The sequence below is a fragment of the Peromyscus eremicus genome, chromosome 6, assembly GCF_949786415.1.
Source record: "Peromyscus eremicus chromosome 6, PerEre_H2_v1, whole genome shotgun sequence".
NCBI classification, from domain to species: domain Eukaryota; kingdom Metazoa; phylum Chordata; class Mammalia; order Rodentia; family Cricetidae; genus Peromyscus; species Peromyscus eremicus.
This window is the reverse complement of record NC_081421.1, coordinates 76,513,644-76,539,142: the sequence shown is the minus strand read 5'-3', so window position 1 is coordinate 76,539,142 and position 25,499 is coordinate 76,513,644. Positions and strand designations below refer to the sequence as shown.

The following is a 25,499-nucleotide window of genomic DNA, read 5'->3' as shown; positions in this document are numbered from 1 at the left end:
AACTTTATAAATGTCTCTCCTAAAAGAAGATATGGCTACAAGTAATCTCATTTTAAAAAAATATTCTGCTTATTACCAATTCTGGTCAAAATGGTGGAGGAGCACTTACTACCCTTCCCCTCCCTTGAGGGCAAGGTCATTCATTTATTTCCTATGTTTTTGATAATGTCTAGTACCAAGCTGTAGTCTGGTTTTCTTTTCCCCACCTCTGAATGGCCATTTCAGTCCTAATAAATGGCATATACTTCATCATTACAGAAAATCTGTAAACTCTGGCACAAGAAATGAATCAACAGACTCTCCTTTTGTTTGAGGCTGGCATCTCCTTGAGACAGACAGCTGATTATCAACAAGAGCCAAGACACCTCAAGTGAAGCCCTCCACCTGACGTCAGGTTTCCAACCCGCGAGGAACGACAGAAGCCATCTGTGTCATTTCCTGAGTGAGCAAAAATTCCAAACTCAAGGTTGCCTTCCAGAGCTAACTCCAGCAGGCAAGGTCTAACCTATTACTCCGCTCGTTCTAACGCTTATTCATTCTCCCTTATTAAAATGCTGGGGTAAAGTTTTAAGAATGAGTGTTCTGGACTCCTCACCCTTGGGAGATTTCTCTTTTTCCTGTTAACCACTTCTCCAGCTCGGAAAAGCTTCCACTCTGTTAACGTGACAGGCAAAGTGGTGTCCTTGGTGAGCTTTGATCGCAAGTAAGCTTGAGAGTTCTTCAGCTCCATAGTCTTCCGCTGAAGGAACTGGGGCTTTGGAGGAAGCTGGAACAGGAGAATACTGGTAAGATAAGGTCGTTTCTAGTAATGCCTGTTTTCAATCAAAGTCTACCCTGAAAAATGCTATCTTTCCTTGAAACCCATCCCAAATGGGGATTCTGCAATTCCTTCTCATCTTGTAAGTAGCTTCTCCATTTTCTAATCCAAAGCTCAAGGCCTGTGATATAATCAAATTCCCAAGGGATAACAGCACATCATCTCTACCAACTCAAACAACGGTTCTCAAAGCTTGCAGGGAGTGGGTGGGTAATTGAGGCCACAGGCTGATGTGAACATATACAGAGCACTGGGAACTACAGAGAACTGAAAAGTTCATAGCCCGTCTAAAGCACAGCTACTTAAACCATAGGTTGTTGACTTGATAACTGAACGGGGGAGTCATAAGAAATTCAGCCACAGTAAAAGGTTTCTGCACACCAACAACCAAAAATTAATTTAAATCCAGGCCATGAAGAATCTGAGGTGGTTTCTGGCAGTGCTCACGTGTGCCGCATGGGGTGACTTCACTGCAGCCTCGGCTCTGAACACACAGCACATGCCCTTTGCACTCACATGCTTCATGTCATACACCTCCATTACACGCTTGGTTGAGATGTGAGACTACTGCGTGTTATAAACTGCAACGTTTCCATCTCACATGCTCAGTGTCCTTTCCGTCTTTGCAAACATGATAGTTTAATTGTGAAAAGCAAAGATTTCCATATTTCCCTGCTCTTGTGCCTCAGCATGTCTCAAGTTAGTGGATTTTTATTGTGTTAGAATGTTTGATTTTAAAATTGCTATTTGAGTTGATAATTTGAGTTTCATAAAAGTCGTTAAATGAAGCTGGGCAGTGGTGTCACATGCCTTTAATCCCAGCACGTGGGAGGCAGAGGCAGGTGGAACTCTGAGTTCAAGGGCAGCCTGGTCTACAGAGCAAGTTCCAGGACAGCCAGGGATATACAGAGAAACCCTGTCACAAAAAATCAAAAAGAAAAGAAGAAAAAAATTAAATGATGGGGCTGGAGAAATCCCTCAATGTTTAAGAGTGCTGTTGCTCTCCAGAGAACCTGCGTTCAGGTCCCAGCACCCATGTCAGGAAGCTCACAAGGTCTGTAACTCAGCTCCTAGGAATCAGATCGTGCTGGCATTCAAGGGCACCTGCATTCATGTGCACATATCCACAGGCAGGTGATGCACACCCATACACATAATAAAAACATTTAAACATCATTAAATGAATTTTGGTTTTGGGTTAGGACAGAATTTCCCATGTCTGTAATAGCCATGAACTTCTGTCATTTTGTACTACAACATCAAGTATGAGCCAAGATTCAATCCTTTGCAGGGGGGAGGGGGCAGGGTTGGGACAGAGTTTCACTACGCAGCCTTGGCTGGTCTGCAGCTCACTATGTAAGCCAGGCTGACCTCAAATGCACAGAGATCCACCTCCTACACACCCAGCCAGGATTCAATCCTTTATGTGAAAATAAGCACACCCATCTCAGTAGCATGTATATTTGCTTTTGTCTTTAATAAATGGTAAAATTACATGCTATATATACAAAAAACTGTTGTAAAATGTATTTCTTTATGACTTATCGTCAACAAAGGTTTAATCTGTATACCAATTACATACCTATATATCTGTGGTCATGTAAAAATTTCCTGGGTGGATGGGTGTGGTGGCACAGAACTTTAATCTGAGCACTCTGGAGGCAGAGGCAGCTAATATCGGTGGGTTCACAGCTAGCCTGGTCTACATAGTGAGTTCCAGAGCAGCTGGGGTTACACAGTGAGACCCTTTCTCAAAACAACTTTTCCCCTTGGATGAAAAGGGGTTGCAAGTAGAAAAGCTGAGAGAGCTCTAGTCCAAACTTATTTATACTAAATTATTTTTGAAACACTAAGATTAAGCAACCAATAGCAAAGCAAAGAAATTTTAAAAAGAAACTTGCATACCTAAACTTTAAAACAAACAAAACACCCCCACAGACAACAAAATCTACATTTCAGTGCCTCCTAGTTTGGGCCCCAGTTCAACCACCGCCACCTTTTATATGGATCATGCACAGGGGTCTCCTGTGTTCTTCAGTGAAGTCTCTGTTATACCTTGGGTGCTCTGAAGGCCGTCTTAGCAGGTGGCAGCCTCCATGCTGAAGGGGATCTCCAAACGGGGAAAGACTGCACTGGAATATCTTCATAGGGATTTTCCTTGGCTGGATCTTTAAAAACCACATGAACACTGCTTAGAAGAACACTTATGTGAGTGGGAACAGTGGCTATCGGTAAGGAACATCCACATTCTTGCGGGGATGTAAAGCCGTAAGAGCAATGAATGGCATTTTAAGTTTATACATCACTCCAATGTTCAACCAAGCTAAAGAACTTTCAAAACACTATACTGTAAACATTTACTTCTCAACTGAGTCATCCATTATACTAGTTGTAAAACTCATTAATGATGAAAAACTTTATACACCAGATGTTTCCATATTAGAAAAACAAAGATAAAACAAGATGTTTGATTGTAAAAGAAAGACCACTGTGCAATGAGGGGCATCACCAAATACTCATTAAATTTAACTGCAAAGCATGGACACCTACATAGAATATCCTCGTAGATATTATCCTCAGACTGTGTGTAATAAAGTGCTGACCCAGCATTTCTCCCAAGTTCTTCATGTATCTTCCGTGAATTCCGAAAGTGCTGAATATCTTCAAATTCAAAGGATTTCCTTAAGAAAGGAGATACATTTTAAAGTTACACCTTCAAAAACTGTGATCGCTAAATGATAAGAGAAGACAGAAATTTTAAAGACTTGTGTGTAAAAATTACAAAAATGCTCCAGCATAGTGGCACACGCCTTTAATCCCAGCACTCAGGAGGCAAAGGCAGGCAGATCTCTGTGAGTTTGAGGCCAGTATAGCCAAAGCTATACAGAGAAACCCTGTCTCGAAGATTCATAAATAAATAAATAAATAAATAAATAAACTAATTAATTAATTAAAGTAACTATTTTTACTTTATATGTTCTGCCTACAAGCATGTCTATACAACACTTGTGTGTCTGGTGCCCATAAATGCCAGAACAGGGTGTTGCATCCCCTGGAACTGGAGTTACAGATGGTTCTGAGATGCCATGTGGGTGCTGGGAATAAAACCTAGGTCCTCTGGAAGAGCAGCCAGTGCTCTTACCTGCTGAGCCATCTCTCCAGCCCCAAGAATTACTCCTTAATTAAAAGTGAGGCTGAGGCCACCATGTCCTAAATGAAGTAAAAGAATGGACCTGCTTACCTAAAAGCTCTTTTGGGGTTGGGCAATGGGGGATAAGATAATGTCTTGCTATGGAAGTCAAGCTGGTTTCTAAGTCACTATGTATATAGCTCAGGCTAGCCTCAAAGTTGTGGTGATCCTCCTGCCTCAGCCTTCCTGGTAATAGAAATACAGTATGTACCACCCTACCCAGCCTTAGGAGTTCTTGAAGACGCCACTTGATGCTCCTGGGTGGTAGAAGGTAGCTGTATTTCTACACTTCTGCTTCCCCCTCCTACCTCCCCTCTAGGCTGTCAGCATCCTGACATGCTCAACTGAAGCCTGGATTCCACATTGGGAAAGGGAACTTGGATTACCGGGGGAAGCACTCAAGAATCACGTACTACAAATCACGACCTGCAAGATGAAGACACACCTTTTGGATCTCCCTCTGATCTTCCCACCGTATTTCTTTGGCTCAGGATCCTGAGAAGAAGGCAAAGAAGACTCCGCACAGGAATTCTTTTCACAGTACTTTTGGTCACAGTTTCTTTCTTTATATGGCACACTGCCAGATTCAGATAAATACCTGAATGTCCGACGGGGTTTGGGCAAAGGATTTATAGAGGGTCCACATTCCTGCCCCTCGGGTTCACAATAAATATTTTCCAAGCTCTTGGTCATCCCATAAGAACTATCCAGAACTCTGAAATTCGGTTCTTTCTCTGTAGAGTCACAAGGGGCTAAAGCCAAATTCAAGACTTTATCTGGGGGAAGCGCTTCTAATCTTTTCCACAGTATCTGTGAGGTATAGAAGTTTCCTGGAGGTAATGAAGCCTCTGGACCCACAGCGACATCTCTCTGGCTTTCAATCTGTTTGACCCGAGCACACACCCGGTTGGAGTCTGGTCCAGTTTCTGAGGGGTGGGCGTCTTTAGAGTCTCGCTGCTCGCCTTCACGCTCACTTTGATCACGGCTGTCGGCATCTGCACTCCTGGGTAAAGCCCCGTTCTGAGAGTTGCTGCTTTCGTCACCAGCGGGACGTTTATGAGGAGGAACCTCTTGGTGGCAGTTAGTATACCTCACCCCAAAGTCTTTGGGGTGAAACCTAGCTGGCTTAGCTACACCGTTGGCCCTTCCTTCCCACTGGGAAATCTTCTGTTTGATGTTTTTGCAGTGACTTCGGGACAGGGTCTGAACAGAGGACCGAGTAAAGCCAACATCCATGTTCCCGGTGGGGTGCATGACAAGGGACGGTCTCAGAAAGCTGCCATTACATGTTAGCTGGAAAATGCTGTATTCATTATCATGTCAGAACAGAAATGATTCCAGTATTTTCCTTTCATGCTTAACTTGGAGGTATCTTGTTAAAAACAATTTTCATCACTGATCTTTGTTGAAAACAGCTACAGCTGTATCGTGAATGATCCTATTAAAATGAGACAGGAATATTAACATAGTTTCATCATTTCTTACTTTAAACTCCACTGAACACTGCCCACCCAGCACTAAATAATTCATTTATATTGAATTTGTAAAAAATGTGCCTGTAATTCAACTCCATGAAGCCAATCCTACTAAGAAAATATTCCTGATGCTATTTCCAGCTGTCAGCTTTAATACTCTGCTATATTTAATACTTTGCAAAATATATACATTATTTTGTAATGAGTCAACTCTTTTTTTTGTGTATGTGGTACTAGAGCCTGATGCATGCTAGGCAAGCACTCTATCACTGAGCAACATACACCTCCAGCTCATAAATCTATTCTTTATGAAACTCTCTCTTAATGAAACAAGGACCAATGTAACATTACAGAAATCACACATAAGGCTGGGCATAGTGATGCAGGCCTTTAATGGCAGCACTCAAGAGGCAGAGGCAGAGGAGCTCTCTGAGTTTGAGGCCAGCCTGATCTACATAGTGAGTTCCAGGACAGCCAGGGCTATAGTGAGACCCTGTTTCAAAACAAAAAGCACACAGAAGCAGAATTGCATCCAGTAATTAAAAAGTGAATTTACACGTCTAGACAGGAACCAATTCACAAACACATCAGCAGCTAATTTCCTCCTCCTGTCTTCTGCTGCTACATCTACTAGCCCTCACATACCCTTATTTCAGCTGAACTGTTAGCAACCCAGGATTTCACACAGGCTGCTGAAGAGACCCAATCCAAAGGCCCCCATTATCTTGTCCGCGGCTGCATTTCCCACGTCTCTGTCACCACGCCCTAGACTCAGATCAGCACAATCACCTTGCTCTTCCTTCCTTTCACAGAGGCTTCACTCAGCCAGCTCCATAAACCGCTTCCTCACATGTGAAGGCTGGCTGAAACTTTTCCTGCCACTGAGCAGAGAGCTGCTCTCCCATTCCGCTGCACAGTGTTATAAATAGCATCGATTCAGAACTTCCCGAGGTAGGGTCATCCTTCCTCCTGCTTCATCTGCGTGGCCCCGATTAACAAGCAGGAAACTATCTTAGCCTGGCTCTGTCAGTACAGCTGACCAAACTGGACTGATACACACACACACACACACACACACACACACACACACACACACACACACACAGATTTATTTATTTATTTGGTTTTTTGAGACAGGGTTTCTCTGTGTAGCTTTGTGCCTTTCCTAGAACTCACTCTGGAGCCCAGACTGGCCTCAGATTAGTCACAATCCTCTGTTCCAGCCTCTAGAACACTGGATAACTGGATAACTGCACCCAGCGAGAGCCCCTGATGAAACAGTAACACTGAAGCAGGACAACGCAGGACACCGCATTCAGCTACCGTTGATCAAGACTGCAAACATCTTTCTTTTTCTTGCTCCTGATACTTTCGAGAGTCTCTGATACTAGGATTTTCTTCATTACAGACAGGATGGACTGGCTTCCGAAAGGCTTCCGGTCTACTCGGGGAAAACAGAGGGGAAGTGAAAACTTTCAGAGCTACAAAAATTATTTAAGCTGGGCAGTGGTGGTGCATGCCTTTAATCCCAGCACTCGGGAGGCAAAGGTCTACAGAGCGAGATCCAGGACAGGCACCAAAACTACACGGAGAAACTCTGTCTCCAAAAAACCAAAAAAAAGAAAAAAATTTTTTTTGGTTAACCTGAAAATTTAACTGGCAACAAATGGCTAAATCTGCAGCATTCCCCCCACATATAAAGCATTCCCCCCACATCATATAAAGCATCCCCCCCACATATAAAGCATCCCCCCCACATATAAAGCATCCCCCCCACATATAAAGCATTCCCCCCACATATAAAGCATCCCCCCACATATAAAGCATCCCCCCCACATATAAAGCATTCCCCCCACATATAAAGCATCCCCCCCACATATAAAGCATTCCCCCCACATATAAAGCATCCCCCCCACATATAAAGCATCCCCCCCACATATAAAGCATTCCCCCCACATATAAAGCATCCCCCCCACATATAAAGCATCCCCCCCACATATAAAGCATCCCCCCCACATATAAAGCATCCCCCCCACATATAAAGCATCCCCCCCACATATAAAGCATTCCCCCCACATATAAAGCATCCCCCCCACATATAAAGCATTCCCCCCACATATAAACCCTGTAGACTGGTGCTCTTCAAGTAGCAGCAGGCAGCTTTAGCTACAGGAGAGAAACCTTACGTGTTCTCATTGTATGCTTTCACAAGTGAATCAAGTTTAAAGCCAAGGTGTAGCGATACAATGCCTACAGTCTCAGCGCTCAGGCTGAGGCAGGAGGATTGTGAATTTGAGGCCAGTCTCTGAAGTACAGAAAGAGATCCTGTCTCAAAATAAAGCACACAAGTTCTGATGCCTTTTAAGCACATTTATGACTGCACTGATAAAATAAAAAACAACGACGACGACAAACCCTTTATAGCTAACTTCACAGTTCTAATAGTTCTTTTTGCAAAACTGAAGGTTCTGTATTTTTCTTTTTGCTTGCTTTTTGAGACAAGGTCTCATTCTATAGCCCAGGCGGCTTAGACCGGATTGCAGGTGCAAGCCACCTGCTTTCCAAATTAGTACATTCCTTTTATTATATGACTTGCCTAATATGGTCTCACTAAAAATAACTAACTTGTCAGACAAAACTTGCCTCAGATATCTCGTATTCTCCCCAGTACCTCTTCTCCATGTCTCTCCTGGCTTAAAAGAACTTTCAAACCCCATGCCTGATCCCCCTGCCTCCTGTCTTGACCTCTACTATGAACAGACCCTCTGTCTGCCCCATAAATGCAGGTCAGTTTTCAAGGTCTCTTCCAACCTTCATCTTTTTAAAACCTCCCTAAGTGAGGTCACCTTATTCACATTTACCACAGATCGCCTTTTCAAACTTGCTCAGACTTCTTGCAAGCACACCACTGCAAACATTTCACAGTTTAAACACTGCGTGTTCTCTTAAAACCACAGGAACCAAAGGACTTCTGTGGCTACGAAAGACCTCTGAAGTCAGGTAGGACTCAAAGGAGAAGGCGGAGAGGGAATGTGCGTGGTCACAGTGGGTGATCACAGACGGTGATCACAGCTGGAGGCACAGCGACTCAGCAGGACTCCGGGAGAGCAAAAACATGCAAATTAAGCACTCTCAAGTTAAAGTAGAAAACAGAATGCTCGAAGGGGATTTTAGTGCACTTAAAAAAAAACTAATTTATTTCATGTACATTGGTGTTTTAGTACCCTAGGATTGGAATTACAGACAGTTGTGAGCTGCCATGTGGGTGTTGGGAACTGAACTCAGGTCCTCTGGAAGAACAGTCAGTGCTCTTAACTACTGAGCCATCTCTCCAACCCTCGAAGAGGATTTTAAATCAGGCTTCTTTGCTTTTATTTTCTGTTGTTCTCCAGTGTATTTACATCGATCAAATAAATACATAAAACGCAGTTATCAGCTTAAAATGTCACGTGTGTTCACCATATTACAGGAAGCAATGTGATTCCAGTCAGGTAACAAATTCTCTTTGGACAAGAGAATATGGATGCTCAATTTACCAAAGTCTCGTACAGAGCAAGTTTCTTCAGATCCTTCCCAACTATCTAATTAAATGGATGAACTTGCCATAATAATTTAGATCATTCTTTCTTCTTTTCTTATTTTTTACATGTGTACATTTGTAGAGCAGAGGCCAGTGGTTGACACCTGGACTCTTCCTCAACTGCTCTCTACTTCAGTATTTACTGCGGCAGGGTTTCTCCCTTGAACTTAGAGCTTAACTCATTCGGCTAGTCTACTCATTCGGCTAGTCTACCCATTCGGCTAGTCTACCCATTTGGCTAGTCTACCCATTCGGCTAGTCTAGCTTGCTCTCTCCACTTCCCAAGTACTGGAATTACAGGCTGGAGACCACACCTGCCTAGCATTTTCATGGGTACTGGTGACAAGCACTTTGCCCTGGAGCCATCTTTTAAGCTCCAATTTAGATCATCCTAAAAGCTGGCTCACTAAGTGATAAAGAGACAAAATGGTCAATTTTATGATATAAAAATTTCACCTTAATTACAAAGAAACCAATGGCTTGGAAGTGGTGTCGCATGCCTTTAATCCCAGCATTTGGGAGGCAGAGATATGAGGACCTCTGTGAGTTCTAGGCCAGTCTGGTCTACAAAGCAAGTTCCAGGACAGCCAGGGCTGTTATACAGAGAAACCCTGTCTTGAAAAACCAAAGAACCAAAGAGGGGGGCAGGGAAAGGAGAGAGAGAGAGAGAGAGAGAGAGAGAGAGAGAGAGAGAGAGAGAGAGAGAGAGAGAGAACTAGTGGAAACAAGCAGGAAAACTCACCTGTAGCCATGATAGAATGATGAGTGGACTTGCCTTGATTGTGCAGCCACACAACTGTACAGAAGATAAATGCTTTCTATATTGTATACAGGCACACAGGACTGTGATCCCTCAAGGAAGCTGGGCCTCACTTTCTCCCTGGAGGCATTCCAGAACACAACACTGAGCTGGGGAGCCCCACAGGGTGTGGTGACCTTGCTAAACTGGAGATAAAGAGACTCAAGTCTGAAAAGGCTAAAAGCAAACAGAGCTTTCCAGGAAAAGTTATCCGAAAAAGAAGGGATGGGGGAGAGTCAGCAATTTACACAATTTACATGAAGCCTTGGCTAAGCATTGAGCTGCAAATGGAGAGGAAATACTATGTGGCTGGGCAATCAACAACCCATAGGCAAAGACCAACCAGGAGGGAACTGTAAACTGACCAACACCGAGTTCACACAGGCTCAGGAAATGTTCAAATTCACAGACAGACAGGGCTGGAGAGATGGCTCAGTGGCTAAGAGCAAATATTGTTCTTGCAGAGGACTCAAGTTCAGTTCCCAGCACCCACATGGCAATTCAAAGGTACCTGGAACTTCAGCTCTGGGGGATCCAATGTCTCTGGCTTCCTTGAGCACCTGCACTCATATACACTACCCATATACATACTCATAATTTAAAATAAAATAAATCTTCTTAAAATGGCAAGTTGAGTCATAATTGTAGTATTAATGTTGATCATATTCATTGCCAAAGCATAAAATTTAAAAAAAGAAAAAAGCAACAGACATGGCGGTTAGCAGACAAAGACTCCACGTCAGCCATTATAAATCCATTAATTAATTAAAGAAAGAAGTGACCGCCTTTAATCCCAGCACTCGGGAGGCAGAGCCAGGTGGATCTCTGTGAGTTCAAGGCCAGCCTGGGCTACCAAGTGAGTTCCAGGAAAGGCGCAAAGCTACACAGAGAAACCCTGACTCGAAGAAAAAAAAAAAAAAGAAGTGACATAACTAAAAATGGAAGAACAAGCCGGGCAGAGGTGGCGCACACCTTTAATCCCAGCACTTGGGAGGCAGAGCCAAGTGGATCTCTGTGAGTTCAAGGCTAGCCTGGGCTACAGAGTGAGTTCTAGGACAGGTTGCAAAGCTACACAGAGAAACCCTGTCTGGAAAAAAAAAAGAAAGAAAAAGAAAGAAAAAGAAAGAAAGAAAGAAAGAAAGAAAGAAAGAAAGAAAGAAAGAAAGAAAGAAAGAAAGAAAGAACGAACGAACAGGAAGACAAGGGCCTGGGCTTCAGTCAGTAAAACACCTGCCAAACAAGCATGAGGACATGAGTTCAATCCCAGCACTTACAAAAAATAAAAGCTGAGCACTGCAGTGCACTCATATAATCCCAGCACTGGGCAGGATGAGCACTGCAGTGCACTCATATAGTCCCAGCACTGGGCAGGGTGAGCACTGCAGTGCACTCATATAGTCCCAGCACTGGGCAGGGTGAGCACAGCAGTGCATATATATAATCCCAGCACTGGGCAGGGCGAGCACTGCAGTGCACTCATATAATCCCAGCACTGGGCAGGGTGAGCACTGCAGTGCATACATATAGTCCGGACCAGCACTGGGCAGGGCGAGCACGGCAAGCAGAAACAGGAGAATTCCTGGAGATGGCTGGCTGACTTGATAGCCACCCCAGCTATATCAGTGAGCTCCAGGTTCAATGACAGGCTCTGTTTCAAAAAATAAGACTGAGGGGCTGGAGAAAAGGCTCAGTGCTTAAAAGCACTGGCTGTTCTTCCAGTGGACCTGGATTCAATTCCCAGTACCCACAAGGTGGTTCACAACCATCTATAACTCTACTTCCAGAGGATATGACGCCCTCTTCTGACCTCCAGGGATACCAAGCATGCATCTACACAGACATACATGTAGGCAAAACACCCAAACACATACAAAGTAAAAAAAAAAAATTCAAAAAATAAAACTGAGAGAGTGGGGCGGTTGTGGCATGTGCCTTTAATTCCAGCAAGCAGAGGCAGGCAGATCTCTGAGTTTGAAGCCAGCCTGGTCTACAGAGTTCCAGGACAGCCAGGGCTACACAGAGAAACCCAGTCTCGAAAAAATAAATAAATAAAACTGAAAACAATAGAGGAAGATACACAGCGTTGACCTATGGCATGCTCATGCACACACACCACACAGGGAACCGCATTAGTATTAAAGGAGAAAACCATAAACCCAGCTAAGTACTCAGAACGTGTAACAAGGAGTGGAGAGTCCTGGGGACTAGTGCCTAGCTCCTTCTGGGAGGGTAGCAGCCAGCTCATGGCCAGATTTCAAGAATGACCTAGGAAAGTTGTGGTGGCACACGCCTTTAACACCGGCACTCAGAAGACTAAAATAGAAGGATCTTGAGTTTAAGGCTAGCCTGGGCTACGTGGGAGGGAATGGGGACCAGATGCAGGGGAGAGGGATGGTAGAAGAAAAGAAGAGAACAAAAGAGAAAGGGATAAAAACAGGAAGGACAAAATGACAAGATAATGCTAAGAAAAAAATAAAAATTAGATATTATACACTAATGAACTGAAGATTCAGTTTTGTTAAGACATCAAATTCTCTCAAATTGATTCCCTAGATTTGAAACACTCTCAATCTGAATCAAGCAGATGTTGTTACAGAAATCAACAAGGTGATTTAACTTTGAACAGAAAGTGTAAGGGAGCTATAATGGCCTAAGTGACTGTCAGAAACAAAAGAATGAGCTCGGGGACAAAAACGGTGACTATGGAACATCATTACAAAGCTACAGTAATAGACTAGGCATGGCTCAGTGGTTAGAGCACTGGCTGCTCTTCCAAAGGACCCAGGTTCGATACCAAGCCCCCACATGGCTGCTCACAACCATTTGCAAGCCCAGTTTCAGCAGGGGATCTGATGCCTCTTCTGGCCTCTGCAAGCACTACACACACACACACACACACACACACACACACACACACACGCACACGCACACGCACACGCACACACACGCACACGGTGCACAGATATACACACTGGCAAAATACCCATACAAACACAAGTTAAAATAAGATACAACAGCTACAGTAATCCTGACAACGCACACTGGCAGCCAGAGACAAATGGAACAGTACAGCTCACAGAGTCTGGCTGGATTTTCACAGAGCAGGGAAAGAAAGCCCTTGAAGCAGCACTGGCACCAATGTGTACCCACACGGGAAACACACTGTTACCCACACCACTTCAGAAATTAACTTGAAGTACCTCATAAACCTAAGCATTAAGAATGAAAACTATAAACTTGAGAAACAAAGGAACAGGAGAAAAAACTTTGAAGAAGAAAAACTGCCCCCTCTTTTAATTCAAAGTACTTTATTGCTGCAGATCTACTGCCCTAAAAGTTGAAAAAGATTTCTTACATTTAATTTTTTTTTTTTAATTTTTATTTCGAGACAAGGTTTCTCCGTGCAGTGCTGGCTATCCTGGAACTTGCTCTGTAGACCAGGCTGGCCTCAAAACTCAGAGATCCCTCTGCATCCTGAGTGCTGGAACTAAAGGTGTGGACCATCGCCGCCTGGCATGTTTTTGTTTTTGTTTTTGTTTTTTGTTTGTTTGTTTGTTTGTTTTAATGCATGAACTGTAAGGGGGAAAAAACGTTCAAATTAGACCTTATGAAAATTAAAACCCTTAGCTCATCTAAAGATGTTGGTTTGAAAAAATAAACTGGCGCCAGATGGTGGTGCACGCCTTTAATCCCAGCACTCGGGAGGCAGAGGCAGGCAGATCTCTGTGAGTTCGAGGCCAGCCTGGTCTACAGAGTGAGATCCAGGACAGGCTCCAAAGCTACACAGAGAAACTCTGTTTCAAAAAACCAAAAAAAAAAAAAAAAAAGGAAAAGAAAAAAGAAAAATGAACTGGCAAGCCACAAATTGGCTTGTAACACACACACACACACACACACACACACACACACTTATACATATAGACTCACATACACACACTTATACATATAGACTCACATACACACACTTATACATATAGACTCACATACACACACTTATACATATAGACTCACATACACACACTTATACATATAGACTCACATACACACACTTATACATATAGACTCACATACACACAAAGCAACACAGACACATTCTCTCTCTCTCTCTCTCTCTTTCTCTCTCTCTCTCTCTCTCTCTCTCTCTCTCTCTCTCTCTCACACACACACACACACACACACACACATTCACCCAAGAACTTGAATCCTGAACACATTATCAATCATAACTAAGTCAAAACCACGTGGGTAAGATGAGACTTTACCAAAGACTTACGAGCAGCCAATAAGCACAATAACGCACATGAGAAGATTCCCACCAGCATTAGTCTCCATTATATAACCCATCCGCAGGGCTAAGTACTGGAACGCTTGGAACTCAAGCGACGATGGTGACAGAGCACAGCACAGCCACTGTAGACAACAGCAGAGAGGTTCTTACACGGTTCAGACATGGCCGACACACACACACACACACACACACACACACACACACACACACGCACGCACGCACACGTGCAACTCCACTAACAGACTTTAGATGGAAGAGACACAAGCTCTCAGGAAGGCAGCTTCATTCCTGAGAGCCTCAAGCTAGAGCATTTGAATGCATAAACCAACTATAGTGACATAGCCATCCATCAATGAAAGGAACACAGTAACAGTATGTGTGACAAACACATACATGCCCTAGACTGCTTCTCATCACGTGATAAACACATGACCCAATCCAAGGGGAAAAGGCTTATTTCTATTACAGTTCACAGTTCATCACGAAGAGAAGTCAGGGCAGGAACTCCAGGGAGGAACTGGAGATCATGGGGAAACGCTGCTGACTGGCCTGCTGGCCATGGTTTGCTCTGCCTGTTTTCTTATACAACCTAGGACCACGCCAAGGGATGGCTCCGCCCACAGTGGGCTGAGCCCTTTCACATCAATCAAGGAAATGCCTCCACAGACTTGACTACAGGCCAATCTGATGGTGGCAACCCCTCAATTAAGGTTCTCTCTTCCCAAGCTGACAAAAAACTATTAAGCTCAATGTATCTCAAAAACAAAACAAAACAAAACCAAAACCCACAGAAACAAAAGCATATATACTACACGATTCCAATTAAATCAGAGTTCGTAACAGTCAAAACTGATATTCACAGGGATAAAACAGGTCAGTGTGGTTGCCGAAGGCCAGAAGACTATGAGGGAATTTTCTGTAGTGACAAAAAAAAAAAAATGTGTTGACAGAGTGGGGAGGAGTTACATAAATGACAGGGAACAGAGAAACTTGGATGATTCCTCCTCTACACAGCTGGGGTTGAACCCAGGGCCTTGTGTGTAAGTTCTAGCAGGGGCTCCAGCTCCAGAAGAACACACACATTCATTACACCATCCACCATGGTTACCTAAGCTCTTGTTCTTCTTCGGTCGTGGGAAAAGTGGGGAATTAGGCGTAGATGGCTATTTTAATAACACTTGTTTTATGTTTAGAGCCAAAGTAACTGTTTATCTGAAGAAAACAGCTGCCAGCTACTTAGCACTTGAAGGAACACAGCCAAATGGAAAGGGGATTGTTGTTGGCGTCCTGAGGATGGCATTTCAGGAAAAAGATAAGAGATAAAAATCTCTGGGGGGAAAAAAGGCAGCCCCCATTAATTACTTTTAAAAAGCAGCATGGCATGGTGAAGAGAGATAATATGTATTCCATGTCCTGTGTGTGCGGCACTTTAACAAACAGAAGGACACTTCCCTGGTCATAAGGTGTGTCTTAATCTCTCCCTGCCACATTTGTCACTGTGATGGAGACAGATAAATGACCCCCCCCCATGAAGAGCAAAGCCCTAGAGCTGGTGGCCCTGGGTTCAAACATGAATGTGCCGACTCCGCTTGCTTCCCCATCAGTACCCTACACTGTTGTCACAGCCCAAAAGCAGGAACCTGAAGGGAGAACAGTTTTGCTGGACATAGGATTCTGAATTGGTAATATTTTTCCTTCATTTTGTGTGTGTGTATGGGTTTGTTTGTATGTATATCTGTGCACCACATGTCTGCTTCCCAAAGAGGTCAGAGAGGGTATCAGGTCCCCTGGAACTGGAGTCACAGTCACAGGCAAGTTGTGAGCATCATGTAAGTGCTAGGAATCGAACCTGGGTCCACCGGAAGATCAGTCAATGCTCTTAACCACTGAGCCATATCTCCAGCCCCTCCTTAGATTGTTGTTGGTTTTGTTTTTTGTTTTTTGGCTTTTGAGACAGGGTTTCTCTGTATATACCTGACTGTCCTGGAACTCACTCTGTAGACCAGGCTGGCCTCAAACTCACAGAGATCCATTTGCCTCTGCCTCCCAAGTGCTGGGATTAAAGGCGAGCACCAACACTGCCTGGCTCCCTCCTTAGTTTTTAAGATTATCATTCCTTCATTCATGTCCCCCCCCCCCCCCCGTGTGTGTGTGTGTGTGTGTGTGTGTGTGTGTGTGTGTGTGTGTGTAGATCGTAGGCTTGTAGTAAGTACCTTGACCTCTGGCCATTTTGATGGCTCATAAAAATCTTTAAGATCTCTTTTTAGAGTCATGAGATGGCTCAGCAGTTAAGACCACTTGTTGCTCTTGGAGAAGAGCTGGGTTCAGTTCCCAGCACCCACACGGTGGCAGTTTCAGGGATCTACCACTTTCTTCTAACTTCCTTGGACACTGCTTGCACATGTTGCACATACATGCAGCCAGGAAAACACTCATATACATAAAGTAAAAATAAGTATTTTTTTAAAGGAACAGTAAAAATAATTAAATAAGCTGGATGTGGTGGCACTTTTAATCCCAGCACTTGGGAGGCAGAGGCAGGTGGATCTCTGTGAGTCTGAGGCCAGCCTGGTGTACACAGCAAGTTCCAGGACAGCCAGGGCTGTTATAAAGAGAAACCCTGTTTCAGAAAAATAAATAAATAAATAAATTAATTAATTAATAAAAATATCTTTTTCTTTAAGAGTGGAGAGACAAGATGATTCTCTGACTGTAACCTATTCTCAGGGAACAGAATAAATCACTTGCTTCAGCAATGAAGGCGACAAGCCGCAGAAGCAAGTATGCTGTGCCACTCCAGCAGGAGTCATGTTATTCCATGTGTGAGGGCGCATGGCATGCAGTACACACATCTGGATGGAAGTCCTCTCTAATTCACCCAGCAGCACAGATTCTTCTAGCCTCTCAAGAGCCTTAGCTTTTTCCCTTATAACAAGGGAATAAGACTTGTCAGCACAGTACATGGAGGACACAGTGAATAATATGAAAAGCATCTCGTACAAAGTATGTGATAAAGGTTATCACATTATTATAGAACGTTACCTCACAGTCTGTGGGGCTGAGCCAGTGCACATCCTGACAAACGTCTCATTCTTTTTCTCTCTTAGAATGATGACATTAATGTATGCCCTTACCCTACTTCTCTTCAACCCTACCTGGCCTACCCGCCCTCTGTCTCAATCTCGCTCACTTAATGTTGCCAGGCTGCTGTTTCTAAAGCTCAGATCCTATCAATTCACACTCTAAGGCAGCTGTTCTCAACCTGTGGGTTACGACCCCTTGAGGGTCGAATGACCTTTTCACAGGGGTCACCTAAGACCATCTGCATATCAGATATTTACATTGTTTTCATAACAGTAGCAAAATCTCAGTTATGAAGTAGTAACAAAATAATTGTATGGTTTGGGGGGGGGGGGGTCACCACAACCTGAGGAACTGAACGAAAGGGTCGTAGCATTAGGAAGGCTGAGAACCACTGGTCTGGGGGAGCTCCACAAGTCTACAACACTTCCAAGGAGCAGCAGATCTTTTAGAAGTGAACCGAGGTTCTGCTATCAAAATTGAATTAATACCTCCCAATCATCTCTGGTATATGACATAAATTAAGTTAGGGAACTTAATTCCCTCAATTAATATGAAACAGGCACAGCTCCACTCTATCAATATTTACTCATCTGATCTTTAAGTTGCCTTTCTGTATCTACGGACTTACCCAACTGTGGACTGAAAACACTCAAAGGGAAACGTGTCTGTACTAAGTATGTACAGAGGTCCTGTGTCCTTATCCTCTAACCAGCACAGTATAAAAATGATCCCAACTGTCCTCACATCGCACTCACATTATATTAGCTGCTCTGAGTCACCCAGAGTGGATTCACCACACATACTAGGACGACCACAGGATGCATTGTACCATTTTATAAAAGGATCTTGGGGCTGGAGGGATGGCTCAGAGGTTAAGAGCACCGACTGCTCTTCCAGAGGTCCTGAGTTCAATTCCCAGCAACCACATGGTGGCTCACAACCATCTGTAATGAGATCTGGCACCCTCTTCTGTATACATAATAAATAAATAAATCTTTAAAAAAAAAAAAAAAAAGGATCTTGAGCATCCACAGATTTTGGTATCCATGAAGTGGTCCTGAAACAAATCCCATGATGCTGAGGGATGACTCTATTAACTTATTGCTAAACAAATCTATCTAATTGTTTGACCCTTACTATTACTCAGGGTACAAGGCAACACTAACATAATAATCACAAAATTAGAAATATACCTAACAAATATTTTAAAATTGGCAAAAGCAGGGCTGGGGAGAAGGCTTAGCAGTTAAGAGCATTCACTGCTCTTGCAGTGAACCCAGGTTCAGTTCCCAGCACCCATATCTGGTGGCTCACTCCACCTGTAAGTCCAGCTCCAGGGGATCTAACGTCCTCTTCGGCCTCTGCACACTGCACTCACATGGACATATCCATAGTCAGTCCACTCTTCCGTCTATCTGTCTGTCTGTCTTCCCGCGCCCTCTTTCTCTCTCTCTCTCTCTCTCTCTCTCTCTCTCTCTCTCTCTCTCTCTCTCTCTCACACACACACACACACACACACACACACACACACACACCACACACAATTAAAAATAAATCTTAATAAGCTAAAAAAATTGGGAAGAGCCAATCGTACACAATTTCAAAGCTTTCAAAACGCACCTGCTTTTATAGTACATACATAAAAGAGGGTCAGGGTATTACTACTTTTAAAGATAGTTTCTGGGACCGGCAAGAAGGTTCAGTGGGTAAAAGTGCTTGCTACCAAGTCTGACAACCTAAGTTTGACCTCCAAAACTCACAGAGAACTGACTACTGCAAGTTGCCCTCTGCCCTCTGTGGGAGCAGGCACACACGCATATGTGCACAAACACACACAGCCATACAAAATAAATAAACAAATACAAACTAGCTCCTGGTTTAAATGATAAACTTACATGTGTACTTATTTCCTGATGTGGTACAGGTAAGAGCAAGTTCATATTTAACACAACAAAGACTTTCAGCTTCTAACTCTCCCTTCCTCCTGCCACTGGTGTTCCTCAGCTACTCATAACTAGTCATACCAAGTCATCTGCAGCTACTACTAGTACACAGCTACAACTCGGGCAGAGTTCACGTACCAGCAGATCTGGCTTTCAGCTGAGTAAGTAATCTTACGTTACTGAACCCTTCTAAGTAAGTTCTGCTTCCTTATCTAGAGGATGCTCACAATGAGGGCAGCATATATACGTTGAGCATTCAATATGAGCTACGCCCAGTTCTACTCTAGCAATACTCATGTGTTTTTATTTTTTTTTAGTGCTAGGCAAGCAATCTACCACTGAGCGCCTTTCCCAGTCTGCATCTAATTGTTTAACAACAAAGCTAGATACTGCTGGAAGCCCCATTTGCAGACGGGACACAGGCACAAAGAGGTCAACACCTTTCAGCACCCTTTCCACAAAAGATACAGATTGTTCAAATTTTTATAATGTGTGAGTTTAAATGTGAGGTATACATACTGTGCAGTGCCTAGGATATAAATAACTGCTCAATAAATACCAGAACCTATTAATTTCTTCGTGAGAATCTACCTTTTTCACATTGTTATATTTTCTGGCTATAGTAGGGATTGAACCTAGGGCTTTGCAAAAGCTAAGCAAACGCTCTACCCCTGAGCCATATCAACAGTCCTTTAATTTTACCATGTAATATGTATACTCAAGAGCAGCTGGAAAGTGTTTCTGTGAAGCCTTACTTCTTAATCCAGTATTAATCAAGCCTGTGCCTCCTGTACACATTACCATACTATGGCTCCCTCCCAAATTTAAATTCTCCTTTGTTTTTTTCTGTCTGGTTTGTTTTTGTTTTGCTTTTTGAGACAAGGTTTCTCTGTGTAACAACTCTGGCTGTCTTGTAACTCACTTAGTAGGCAGACTGGCCTCAAACTGCCTCCCAAGTGCTGGAATTAAAGTAGTGTGCTACCACTACCTAGGGCCTTGAATTATTCTTTACAGCATATTGTATACCTTTTCTGTGATCTCAGGAACCTTTATCCACTGGAGTCTTTCTTGCTGGGGATAATGAGAAAAAAGAAAAACCAGGGATGAGATGAAAAGGAGGTAGCATGAACTGTCAGGGTAAATGGCTCTGCAGTGCTGTCTGAGGAGACCTGAAGTCAACCAGGACCTCAGACTGCCACCCACCCTACACTGTCACGAGGAGATGCTGAACCATGCTGCAGAGAAAAGCAAACACAAAATCTGCTTGGGAAGCAGCAGGAAATTAAACCACTAAGCATGTTTTTCCTTCTTTTCTTTTTTAAAAAAATCTATTAAGTGTATTTATACTGAAATGTCAGTAAATATTATTTAACCTGTAAACTCCCTGGATAAGTCTCAGTCAGGGACTCACTATGTAGCCCCAGCTGGCTTGGCACCTGCTATGTAGACCTCTAGACTGGCCTTGAACTCACACAGATCTACCTGCTTCTGCCAAGTTCTGGGATTATAGGCCTGTGCCACCATTTCTGATATACAGGAATAAATCTTGCAGAAAAATTCTTCATTGAATTTACCTAAAAATGCTTCCTAGCAAATGAAAAACAACCAAATCATTGGAGGAAAAAAACAAACAAACAAATAAAAGCAAACTGGCTTCTACTTGTTAAGCTTTTTCCATCATGCTGATAGTTACTTAAATAACAAATCTTCAAAGAAGCGCACTCAGGATTTGGGCCTTTTATCTCCCTCCCATCAGAGGAAACTGTCATATAAATAACTGAAAATGGCTCCCCAAATAGCAAAGAAACTTCAAAAAATTCTTAATAAGTGCTTGTAATACACAACATAAACTGCACAGTTACTGTACATGACTGGCAGAGTAAGAAAAATGAAAGATGCTTCAAAGTATAAATTTAATGCTTTCCCGGTTCTGTCAAGTCTGTAGCGCTTATCACGTGGTTATTATTAGTGTTGACTCTTATGTAGATCTATAATGAAAAGGAGTAGGCTGAGAAAGGAAAGTTACAAAATGTACAATTTGAGAAAAGGGGAATGGAGCTAAGTCCTGTGTTCAAGGAGACAAGCAAATTTTTTAAAATCCTGATGTTAATTGGAATAAAAGGAATGGTGACCTCAGGGCAAGATCCCACCCAGCTAAGCTTCCAACTTGTGAAAAGGAATTTTAAAAAAAAACCTTAAAGCCAAGTGTGGTGGTGCACACCCTTAATCCCAGCACTCAGGAGACAGAGCAGACAGATTTCTAAGTTCTTGGCCAGCCAGATCTACAGGTCGAATTTCAGGAGAGTCAAACTTAGGCAGTAAAGGAAATTATTGAAAAAAGAAAGCTGGTGAAGATGTACTTGACCCAGGGGGCCATGTTCCAGCCCCAGCAAGCAGCAGAACTTGGCAGCTTCGGCCTTTGTGGTTCTGGCTTTAGAGTCATGAAGGGTACAGAAGTAAAGGTAAGGAAAGCCTTTGAGGCCAGGCATGTGTCAGGAGTGTCCCTGCACGGAGGCCTAGAAAGGCCATATTACATGAAGCTGTGAAGGTGAAGCCTGGACTGCCTTGGCAACCCCGAGATGTTGGAGATGCCAGAGTCATGGGAGGAAAGCTACCAACAGGGAGTGGAACCAGCCCAGGAGAAAGAAGTGTGTTGCAGTCAACAAAGCTGAGAGGAGTTGGAGATCTGAAGAATGCTCTGACATCAGACATGGAGACGCAGAGTTTGGAGTTTGCGTAGCTGGTTTTCAGACTTGCTTTGTATTTCCCCTTTGGAAATGGTAATGTTTATCCTGTGTCATTACATATTGGAAATAAGTGATCTGGTTTTTTATTTTGATTTTATAGGAGATTACAGTTAAGAATTTCAGAAGAGTCTTTGAACTTTAAGACTTTTAAACAAGTTTGAGACTGTTATAGATTATGGGGACTTTTGAAGTTGGACTAAATGCATTTCTGCATTATGTTATGGCTACAAGTCTTTGGGGGCCAAGGAGTAAAATGTGGTGATTTGAATAAAAAATGGCCCCTCTAGGTTTATAGGGAATGACACTATTAGGAGATGTGGCTTGTTGGAGGAAGTGAATCACTAGGGATGGGCCTTGAGGATAGAATTCTCAGCTACCTCTCCAGCACCATGTTGCCTGCATGCGGCCATGTTTCCCTCCATGATGACAATGGACTAAACCTCTGAACTGAAGCCAGCCCCAATGACGTATTTTCTTTTATAAGAGTTGTCATGGTCATGATGTTCCTTCGTGGCAACAGAAACTCTTAACTGAGACAGCAGGGAAAAGTGCTTGCCTTGAAAGTGATCTAAGAATACTCCCCACAGCCCATGGTGGACAGAGAGAATCAACCCCAAGAACTCTCTTCTGACTTCTGAATGCATGCTATGGCTCTTGTGCACCTGCACTCACACTTAACATATACATATGCAATAACAATAACTTAGGCCAGGCCTACTGACACACGCCTTTAATCCTGGCACTCAGGAGGCACAGGCAAGCAGATCTCTGTGAGTTAGATGCCAACCTGTTCCACATAGGTAATTCCAGGCAAGCCAGCCAGAGCTACATGGTAAGACCTTGTCACAAACAAACAAACAAAACCAGTAAATAACCTTGTAAATAAAATTTTGGGGCTGGTGAGATGGCTCCATGGTTAAGAAAACTTGCTGCTCTTCCAGAAGACCCAAGTCTGGTTCCCAGCACCTATACTGGGTAACTCATAACTGTCTCTAACTCCAGCTACAGGGGGTCTGACGTCCTCTTTTGGCCTCCTAGACCCCCACATACCCATGGCATACACTTACACACTTACGAGAGTACACTCATACAATAAACGAATGTAAATTGTTTTAAATAAGTTTTGGGGCCAGTGAGATGACTCGGTGTTAAAGGCACCAGCTGTCAAAACTAAGGGCTGAGTTTGACCCCTGGGGCCCACATGGTGGAAGAATGTGGGGAGGGCCAAGGGTGTGTGGGCTTGCTGGAGGAAGTACGTCACTGGGGGGCGGGGCTTCAAAAGAATGGTGACATTTCCAGTTTTCTCTGCCTTCTGTTTGTGAGATATGAACTGCTCTAGTCACCTGCCACCTCTGCTATCAATCTTGGACTTTAACCCTCTAGAACTCCAAGTCCAAAATAAACTCTCTCTTCTACAAGTTGCTTTGACTGTGGTGTTTTATCACAGCAATAAAAAAGTAACTAATACTAATGAGAAAACGTCCTAGAGTATTTTAGTACAAATAATACCAAAAATTAGCATAGAATAGTAAGAACAAATTTTCTTACTGCCTGCCACATAGTAGATGTACAATTTCATTCAAAAGCTTGCAATTCTTAGGGAAGGGCCTGGAGAGAGGGTTCAGAGCCTAAGAGTACTTGTTGCTCTTAAAGAGGAGCTGACTTTGGTTCCCAGCACCATGTTGGGCAGTTCACAATCAACTCTGGCTCCAGGGGATTTGACACTTTCTTCTGGTCTACATGTGGTGCATGTGGGTGCATGCATACCTGTGAGTTCATGTGTACACACACACACACACACACACACACACACACACAAAGACTCTTTAAAAGGTATAATGATATGTAAGTATGAAAATGCCACAAGGAAACCCATTAGTTTGCAGGCTAACAAAAGTTTTAAAATGAAAGAGACAATCACCAGAGGTTAGAGGAAACGTGTTTGTCTTTTAACCGTTTATGTTACGTGTTTTGCCTGCATGTGTGTGTGTCTGTGCACCGTGTGCATGCACTGCCTGTGGAGATCAGAAGAGAGCATTAGATCCCCTGGGGATGGAATTACAGATGGTTGTGAGCTGCCATGTGGGTTCCATGTGGCCAGTGCTCTTAACTGCTGAGCTCTCTCTTCAGCCCATTAATGGTATTTAGAAAGACATTCCTCTCAGTCCACATAACAGGGAAGCCAGAAAACACAGCAACAGCCATGCTTCATAAGTAACCAGGCCCCGATCTAGAGTTCTAAGATGGGGACACAGCTCAGCAGCACATGTATGTGATGCCGTGGGTTCAATCTCCAGCATTTGTAAAACCGAAACCAAAGGAAAACCCTTCAAACCCCCAGGACTGTGAACCAGCTCTTCATCTAACTGCTGATGGAAGACAATTCTGGTTTCTAACGTTGCACTGGAACCTAGAGCCCAACAGAGATGCAGAAACTGGATTCATGGGAACCCAGAGGGCTTTGTGTGCTGGGAAAGCACCATCGCCTGCCCGAGAAGATGCTCCGACCACTCTTGCCATCCTTGGTCTCTCTCACAAATGAAGGGATTTCTTTAGTTACATTACATACCCCATTTGTGATGTGAAAAGGTATAAGAAAAACTTTCATGGAAAATGAGATACATATCTTAGAAATAAAACGAATAGCATGAGACAGCTTAATTTACACAGTGAGCACCCTAATAGTCAAGGTACCATAAATAGCTCCCAAGATGATTAGCTATTATTCAAACAGAATATTCCGCTGGTTTTCCAAGCCATTGAGTTACCTTCTCAGGTGCCTCTTCCTGCTGGTGAGAATTTAGAAAAGGAACGCAAACTGCACAGGGTGTGGTGGTGCCCACCTTTGACCCCAGCAGGCGGAGGCAAGGGGATCTCTGTAACCTCCAGGACAGCCAAGCCTACCCTGTAAGACCCATCTGAAACCAACCAACCAAGAGTTAAAAGGAATTCCGACTAAGTGTCTAAGGCAGACGCCCTATGTATGCTAATAACACAAGCTAATTCACTGATTAAATCATCTCCCTGGAATAAACATAGTAATTACACTGGATAAAAAGACTCACACAATAAACAAGCCTATAAAGCCACGTTTTATCAAATACCAGTGTTTTAAAGACATTCAACTAAACATACCTAAAAAGATACTTTTTAAAAAAATTCTCCCAAGGTTGTTTTTGTTGTTGTTGTTATGGTTGGGGGGGTTGTGTTGTTGTTATTGTTGGGGGGGGTTGTTTTGTTGACACAAGGTCTTTACCCAGGCTAACCTCCCATCATTCTGTAGCCAAGAATGATCCTGCTTTGAGCTTTCGGATCCTCTCGCCTCTACCTCCCACCAGGCCCAGTTTAGTGTGATGCTGAGGATCCAAGCCAGGGCTCTAGCACTTGACCACCTGAGCTCCAGACATCCCCAGAAAAAACCCTCCCAAAGTTTAAAACTGTTTCCAGCTAATACAACAATACAACTGATTACCCACATTATTTATCCCTCGCCCATAAAGAAGGCTACAGAGTAGTGTCCTCTTGTAGCAGCAAGTGCTCAGACTACCATACAAGATTTCTAATCAGCAACAAAAA

At 43.4% G+C, this 25,499-nt stretch overlaps 1 protein-coding gene across 1 annotated transcript in view; it reads right to left on the bottom strand.

Annotated features, from left to right (window-relative positions):
- The window catches only part of Dennd2c (DENN domain containing 2C), a 75,029-nt gene that overhangs the window by 32,421 nt on the left and 17,109 nt on the right, over window positions 1–25,499 (bottom strand). Inside the window, exons 2-5 of the mRNA XM_059265983.1 lie at window positions 4,453–5,445; window positions 3,368–3,498; window positions 2,873–2,985; window positions 596–766 (exon numbers count right to left, since the gene is read on the bottom strand). Coding sequence (XP_059121966.1) covers window positions 596–766; window positions 2,873–2,985; window positions 3,368–3,498; window positions 4,453–5,261 — 1,224 coding nt within the window. The 5' untranslated portion in view covers window positions 5,262–5,445. The remainder of the gene's footprint in view (window positions 1–595; window positions 767–2,872; window positions 2,986–3,367; window positions 3,499–4,452; window positions 5,446–25,499) is intronic.